The 8,724-nt window shown below is 38.8% G+C and overlaps 1 protein-coding gene across 4 annotated transcripts in view; it reads left to right on the forward strand.

Annotated features, from left to right (window-relative positions):
• rab28 (RAB28, member RAS oncogene family) overlaps positions 1 to 2,108 on the forward strand; it is a 30,840-nt gene extending 28,732 nt beyond the window's left edge. For 2 of the 4 annotated variants that reach the window (XM_063494368.1, XM_063494358.1), the window contains one exon: positions 682 to 2,108. In XM_063494368.1, coding sequence (XP_063350438.1) covers positions 682 to 774 — 93 coding nt within the window. In that variant the 3' untranslated portion in view covers positions 775 to 2,108. The remainder of the gene's footprint in view (positions 1 to 681) is intronic. The other 2 variants (XM_063494349.1, XM_063494339.1) reach the window with 1 other exon arrangement.
• Positions 2,109 to 8,724: the final 6,616 nt, after the last annotated feature.

Consider the following 8,724-nt stretch of genomic DNA (forward strand, 5'->3'; position numbering starts at 1 on the left):
TTAGTCCACTTTGGGATTCTAAGCTATGTGTGTTTTCGTCCGTGTGTGATGTAATGAGAAAAACCTCAAAACCATGTAACAGATATGACTCCATTCTGACCTTCATCTGCTTCCTGTCAGATTCAGGGCATGGGTGCACAAACATTTTGACCAATGTCTTCAGTCATAGCATGGACTTTGAGCCCATGTCAAGAAATGTTAAAGAAACAATTTGGGAGATATCTCAGTCAACCAACTAGATGAGAACGTCCATACAACTTATGTCTGTGCATGACCCTGCGGCCAGTAATGGGACAGCTTAGACGGACATACAGAGTTTTTTTTAAAATTTTTCCCTGTATCTGTATTTGTGAGTCTAAGTTATTCAGACTAAGAGATTAGATGTTTCTCCTGATAGTGGTTTTTGGGCTAAATTAAGCTAGTCTGCTGTTGGCTGTAGCTTTGAATTTATAGTTAAGACATAAGAGTCGTATCAGTCTTTTCATTCAAAGCTGCATGAAAGCAAACACTTCTTTTTCTCAAGATCTCATTCACAGTGTCTTTTATCGCACTTTTCAGCAGTTTAACTCTTTAATAAGTGAGACTTAATTTAATCTGTGGCCTGACTGGAGGTTTCTGGTATTTCAAACGAATTGTTGTTGCAGCTTTTAAACTAAAAAGACGCTTTTCCATCTTTTTCAGCGTGTGGTGAAGGCGGACATTGTGAACTACAGTCAGGACACTGTAGCCAGGACAGTCAACCCCCCTCGCAGCTCCATGTGTGTGGTGCAGTGATCCCCTCCGAAACACACAAACACAGACACACACATAAACACACACAAAGCTTGTTTACAGTGTTACTCTTTCCAGATTTTTTTGATGACTGGATGAAAAGTGTTTCTCTTTGTGGGTGAGGAGAACAGACTGTGCGGTTTCGAGGCCTTGGCCTGTAGTTCAGATATTTAGCACGAATAATTTCATTGGTGGTTCACCAAAAAGGATATGGGACCTCACTTTTCTTTTCTTTTTTTTTTTCAAGTTTACACGCAGCTATTCTTTCATTTCATCTTAGATTTATATTTAAAAATTACTCTTACATCGATTACTAGCTCTATGTTAGTACAAAGCTGGTTTTTCAGTCTGCTAGTTGAGAATATTTTTATACATGAGCATATTTTCTTCTACCATTGCTGTTAGAGACGTTTGTTTAAACAGTAACCCCTGTTTAATCTGTGGCTGTAACTACGACTGCAGGGTGGATTCAAGGCAAATGTTCACGGGACATAAACGGGGAAGATGAAAGCAAATATGATTTTCTGATTTTTTTTTTTTTTTATGCCTGTGGTGCTCATCAGTTGAACAGAGGGGAAGTAGGTGTAAAAAATGTTTTAGCGAGTGGAGTGAAATGAATCTCTGCTTTCTTTTTGCCAAGTAAGGGCCTCCACTAGCAGTAATGTGATGTGAACTACCGTATGTTTTGTTATTTTTGCATAGACATATTTAAATTTTCAGTCTTAAATTAGGATTTACATTTTCCACTCTTTATTCTTCAGGAAACAAACGAACATACAAATGATTTCCATCTGTTTAAATAGCGTCTCTTCTCCAGGTGTTCCTTGTAGATTATATTATCCATTATGAAAATATAGTTTTATATTTATGATTACAGTTCATGTAATTTTGTTAGATGCTCCTTTGGTAAAGTGTTAATGACATTAGATGAATATGACTGAAGACGTTCTGAGTATCAAGTTGAGCGTCAGCTAAGTTAAAATATACATTTTTATTAGATTTCTCTACAAAGCCTTTTTCGACTTTCTAGAACAGAGGTTTGCATTGGAGAATGAGTTTGATGCACAACAACCTGTTCTTTAGTTTCTGTGTCTGAGATACTACCAGATTTGTTTAGGTGGTCACAACTAAACAGCCATCATATGTGTAAAATGTGTATTTGTATATGAAAAGCTATCCCCGCTCCATTTCAAAGCAGCTTTCAATGATTAGAAATCATCACAAGGCATCATTGTAAATTCTGATCATGCTAAGATGTACTCTTTAGAAATGGAAAAAATGTACAGTTAAAAGTGAATGTTTAGATATACAGTGACACATATTTGTGTTTTTAAATAAATGCTATATGGAAAAAGAAGTGATTTGTGAAGTGCATCTGTGAAAATGTTTGTGATATTTTCTGCTAATTAATCTTCTGTGTACAGCAAGACTTTGCAGGTCTTGCCTGGAAAATGGGAAACAGAAATTTATTTAAGTTTTATTTAAATTTCTTTATGTAGTCATCAGGAATAGTTATTCCTGAAGTAGACTCTTCTTTAGATTTTTGCTGCCTTTTGTTCTGTTCTGTCAAGAGGATCCCTCACTGTTTCAATAATGTTGAGGTCTGTGCTCTGGGGAGGTCAAACCATGACTGATGGTGTTGCATTGGGCATTTTTCTATCCACGATCGCTTTCCTTGCGTTGGAAATGTGTTTGGGTCATTGTCAGAAAAGCTGAGAAATGAAGCCATTGCCAGATGGTATTACATGATGGATAACATCTGATGGTACTTTTCTTGGTTCATAATTCCATCAATTTTGACAAGATCTCCAACATCACTGGCTGATATGCAGCCCCAAACCATGACAGAGCCTCTACAGAGCCTCCACCTGTCACCGCTGATTTCCAGCCCAGTTCTTGTGTAATTTGGCAAACCTCAGTGTTTTCTCCCTGTTTGCCTCCCTTAAGAATAGCTTCTTGACAGGCACCCCTGCATTACGACAAGTTCTGATGACACTTCAGCGAACAGTAGATGGATCAACTGAAGGTCAGATGCACATCTTAAATTATTTCTCAAGTATTTGCTAGATTTTTTTCTCCTTTTTCTCTAAGGACATGAGTTTCAGATCAAGTTTTTTGACTTATAGTTTTTTGGGAGGGTGGCAAAATACAATTTAATGCCTGTCAAGCTGTTATATTTTTCATAGATTCTGCTAATTTTCAACAGATTGCTAGTAAACAAATTGTCCAAGGATACAATTTAAAATTGCTTCTTTAGTAAGTTGTCTGTTATGTGTAGACACACGACTGATTCATGTCTTTAGTTACAGTTTTATGCTTTAAAAAAACATTGCTCTGAGTGGTCAGGTACAAAGACTGAACTGATATTAAGTTAAAAAAGCAGCCAATGTCTTTAATAAAGAGTGGGATTTGGATTGAGCGTGGAGTTAAAAATTGGAGCAGCACACTTAATGGTTCGTAGTGGGGAAAGTGTAATTTTTTTTTAATTTTTTAGTTTTACATCCCAATAATGTTCGCATATGTACAAATAATTCCTGTGAACTTAAAACTAATGTGAGAGTTATACTTCTGTGGCAAATCTACACTTTATATAATTCTTAATCCTTAATCTTATCCCTATTATCAATTTAGACACACAGCTTCGTGAGCACATAAGCCCCATCCACCTGTGATTCAAACCTTGGGTTAAAGAAAGGCTGATTCTAAAGGCAAAGGCTGTTTCCAACAGAGTATAGATTACGAGAATGAACTGAAACCCAGTATAAGATAAATTAGGATTATTTCAACACCATGATGCTAAAGCAACTCTAGTGGAGTCCAAGAATGAAAATGTGGAGCTAGAAATGAGCCCAATGTTTGCCGTCACTAAAAATGTGATATAATCATAATAGTTGTTTTCATCATTTGTACTTTGGCCTATATTACCGTGAAATTACTGCATGATGTGTGGTATTAAAATGTAATTAGCTTTACCCTGCAGAAACCCTGATTTAGCAAATGATGTGAGTTTGAGGGGAATATTGTTACCACAGAATGAGCTGTCTGAATGTGCGCAGACATACTCATTACTCAGGCTTTGTTAACTTGTTACCACATTTGGACCTTGGTGTCGCTGCAATTTTTCACCTCATTCTGCTAACAGAAACCAACAGAAACACGCCCTGGAGGTGCTCATATGAGCAAGACTACTGCTGATGAAGATGTTCAGAGTAAGAGCCCATGTGTTGAAATTTAAGCATAAGGATGGAAACTTGACCACCCCAGAGATCCCCATCTATACAGATGAACCTAAGTCTCTGGTAGCTAATGAGCCACCTGGTCTTTGTTGACTAAATCTTCACTGAATTGGCTCCTAAATCCACCCTGAACAGATGATCCAAATGGCTTTTTAATGGTTGTAAACTTTATTAATTAATGACTTGAATTCTCTGGCCTTTTGTTACTGTCACGTCACTGTAAGAGGGTTCTGGGTTAACCTTTTTTATTTGCTGAGTCATTGTCAATGAATCCACTGGCGTTCTTGGAAGGATTAAGCGCATTCAAAACCACTGAGACAAACAAAACAAACACTGTATCTATACAGGGATGCCCTCCATTTTGTCCTGTTCCAGGTGTTGTTAAGTGTGACTGTGTGGTGCAGAGCTACTATAAACAACACTAAAAGAGAGCGAGGCATCCCAGCTGGGGTCATTCCAGCGCACTTGCATTGTTTCGCTTGAGTAGACGTCTTAGGAATTGTCTCTGCTGAATTTTTGTCAAGAGCTGTCACCGTCGCTGACAGGTGAGACTTGCCCTTGGCTTTGCTGCTGTTTAGACAGGTGTTTTTGCAAAGAAAACAACTGCAGCTCTGTTTCAAACATAGACGCTCACAACAGCAAATGTTCCCCTAAAGACGAAAGGAAAGAAAATCACAGAGTGCATAATGCCTGAGAAGGGTGAGGCTTTTTGACAGACAGGCAGAAGTCAAGGCAGATTTGCGTCAAAGTGAATTTGTCTACCTGCTTTCACTGTTTCTTCTTGTGAATCATTTTGTGTGTTAGTTGGTTTCGGTGTTTGCTCACTTTCCATTTGGGTACACATACCAGAAGATCCAGAAGTAAACAGACAAACTGGACGATGTATTTGTTGGTATTTAGTTAACCACTCTGACACTTTAAATTTGCTCAGTACTTTGTCGTCTCAGACGAAGTTTTGGTCCTCCAAGAAACCAAAACACATCTTCTTCTCAGTGGGCACAAGTCCTGCTTTTTTCCCCCTTTTTTTGTATTTCTCGTTCCTCTTCCTCCCCGTCTGTGTTTCTCATTGCTGAAACTCTGTGTTGACAGTCTCAAAAAACCACATATGACAAGCTAGTAAGAGGGCCATAGTTGTGGGCTACGCTCTTTTTTTGTGCGGGCAGAATGGGGCCAACACCCTCATGATTACCCACTCACCCTCTTCCGTTTTCCACCTGTGCACAGTGCCAGACCCACAGCATTGAGGGAGTAGGCAGGACTGAGTCAACCCTCTCTGATGAGCTCCAGTCCCCCCCTGGTCCCCACACTGGCTCCTATTCTTTGCCGCTGTGCACCCAGCCAGCCAGCAGCAACTGGAGTGACAGGCAAGGCATGGCAGAGCTTGCTCTGGGCCCGAGCTGGCATCCATTTGTTCAGAGCGCTGATGTGAGCCAGGAGTGCTTAGTTCCCATGGTGCTTTAGAGGATTGCTCTCTCCTCTGTTTTCTCTGTGTGTTGTTAGATTGTGATCTGAGAACTCTGCTTGTCTCATTTGCAGCTTGTGTAGTCAGACGGGACTGTCCTGGTAGGTGCCGTGTGTCTGCTCCAGCCAAGAGGCACATGATTTATTTTAGGGCCAAGGATGTGGGCATTCAGAGGGGTCATATTTATAGTCTGTTGGTCTGGTGAGAAGACCTGCCAGTAAAAGCAGATTCTGAAAAAGAGGCACGGGGGACAGAAAACTGAAAGTCTTTCTCTCTTTACAGAGGCCATGGATGAATGCTTTTTTCAGTGGGCTGTAGTGAATAGCACTTAAAACTAAATAGCTATAGTATTGGCTTTTAGATGCAAAGAGGAAGAGTGCAGCCAGTACAATAACAAAACAAGCATATTTGTAGTGCATGTTATAGTCTTCAAATCTAAAAACAATAAAGGGTCTTTTGATTAGGAAACCATAACCTTTTCAATTAAAAATGCCAGTTGAGTGTTGGTCAAACAAGGAGTTGTACTTTAATTAAATCCCCTCAGAATAAAACAGTTTAAATAGTCCAGTTCAATTTTTTAAGCATCTAATTCCACATTTTCTTTTAGGAAGCTTTGAAAAATTTGCTATTTACGTACAACAGAATGAATCCCAACAGAACTCCAACAGTGGCTAAGTGTTACGGCAACAAATGTCATCTAGAGAAACTTGTTAAACCACTTCTTTATTTATTGTTAAATGACTGAGATCGGTCTATGTGTTCCCCAGGAAAACGTTTATTATTATATGTGCAACAAAGGTTATTTGTAAGTAAGAAAGTAAGGTGGATAATAGCTCAAAATTACAGCTGTTAAGAGTATCTTGAAGTGGATCCAGAGAGCAGCGAGGTGAACAGAGACTCCTCTGAGCTTGTTTGTTTCTGTTTTTTGACATGGTGTTATCTGTGGCTACGAGGGTTAAAGCCATGATAGTTGTGTAAATATCTAAATATTGTTGAATGTAGGGCTTTTTTAATCAGATTTGAGGTTTGGCAGTTAAATGTTGTGAAAATTTCAAAGATTACAACTATTGGGTTGGTGTGTTGTCATTTTGGTCAAAGCAAAGGATATTTTTCATATTACTCAAATAATTACAACAAATGAATTCTATTAATTCTATAAATCTATTTTCTTTACTGCTCACTAAGTATGATCATCAGCGACAGGCTGCCAGTCTATCACGGGGCCTATAAGGAGAGACCGATAAGCATTCACACTCACATCCACACCAACAGCTTAGAATCACCAGTTAACCCCAATATATCCACCATCTCTCCTCTGTACATCTCCAAAGTGTCTCAGCTTTGCCTCTTTAAATTTTATTTGAAATGCCAGATTTATTTAGGCGGTGACAAAAAATTTCTCAAATTGTAAACTGGTTTTTAATTAAGGCGTGTTTGCAACCTCGGATTGTCAACTATGTTTGTTCTGTGTCTTTTGAGTATAATCATATGCTGGATTACTTACTCAAACACTGTGAGAGCAGCAGACATGCTACATGTGTGCACATCATAATATATGTCAGAGGCCGTCTCTTTCAAAAAAGAGCAGATGATGAATGAACACGGTCTTTTCAGTGCTGATAATTGAAACCTCTCCTGACTTCCAGGCTTGTATAGATCAAATGTTTGATAAAGGATCTGCTCAGTCAGAAGAAAACACAATGATATCATCGTGCAAAAATGACAGTAAAGATCCAGCACCTGAGCACTTACCCTCTCCTCAGTGCCTGAATCCAACCTGTGCCATCCTTCAACAAAGAGACAGTGACTGGGTGGGGCTAGAGTTGGGTGTCAGTACTTACTGCATCTGTTGGAAGATAAATATACATAAGAGTTAATCATCGCAGTGAAAATATAAGGAGGGTGGTGGATTACAAAGTCATTATTCAGTTCTGCTTCTCTATGTCTCGTTTGCTTTGTAATGTCTTCCTCATTGTTCCCCAAAATACTTTGGCTATAAAACCTGATATGAGAGCCATTCAGTTTTTATAAGTGCTATTCATTACAGGCTACTGAAAATAGCATTTATCCAAAGATAACTCTTTGAAGCTTTTCAAAAGACTACTTAGGAGATGTTGCAGTGCTTTGAGATGCTGAAAAGTGTGAAGATATGTATACTTTTTTCCACTGTGGAATTTTTTGAGGTGGGAAAGTTTGGCCCTTGGATTAAATAAATGCTTTTGTGGACCAAAAACGGTTACAGCCAAAATGAATTGAGCAATATTGTTAATTACAGAGGGCATATCCCTTCTGGATTTGTGCAAGTATGCTAATTCCACATTGATGCCTGCCACAAATTATGTCCCATTTAACATGCGACAGACTGGAACTTTCACTCCATGTTTGACTGGAAAATTCATTCAGCTCGAAGCCTCAAAAATGAGCCTCTTGTTCGGGCCTCAGTGGAGAAACAATAGTGTGTGAAGATGGCATGTAACATAGAACAAGTCTGTGTTTATTGACATCCATGAGTGGCAGCTTCAGGTGTTCGTTTCTCTAGAGGGACGACTGCTCAAACCCAGAAACCCTGCTCAAGTGGAATGAACATATGTGGTCCACCCTTTTCCAGAGAACAAAGGGTGCAGGAATATGACTTCTTTCCATTAGGTGTTTCTGGAAATGGCGTGCCCTGCGATTTTTACAGAGGGCAGATATCATCAGTGAACCTTCACAGTGTCGACTTTTCAGGAATCAAGAAGAATTACTTATTTTTTGCTTGAGGCCAAATGCATTTCTCATGTTATCCAAAGGGATTTGAAAGGGTTTCATATGGTCAGACATTATTGTGAGCTCAAAGAAGATGAATAAATAGAACGCTACATTTATTTGAACTGAACATGTAATGTATGAGGGTGATGAGATTCTGTTCAGCATTTCATAAGTTGGGGGAAAAAAATCTCACTTTGGACCATTATTTATATTTGAGAACAGAGAATATGACACGTTGGACCTCGACCAATAACAGCTCACCAAATTTCATGACTTGACCCTGACACCTGACAACATATGCAACTGTGGTTAATGTAGACAACTGAATCTAGACACATTTGTCATAACTTGGTGGTGAGAGTGGTTTAGACTTTTATTTCCCTGTTTGGTAAAAATAGGTTTTGGTTAGTGAAAAAGAAGACAGAAAAAAACATCCAGGTTCAGGAACTCAAAGTAGATTTGAGCAAGTAATAAAAGATCTTTATTTCAGTGTACATTATAAATGCA

The sequence above is a fragment of the Pelmatolapia mariae genome, linkage group LG2, assembly GCF_036321145.2.
Source record: "Pelmatolapia mariae isolate MD_Pm_ZW linkage group LG2, Pm_UMD_F_2, whole genome shotgun sequence".
NCBI lineage: Eukaryota > Metazoa > Chordata > Actinopteri > Cichliformes > Cichlidae > Pelmatolapia > Pelmatolapia mariae.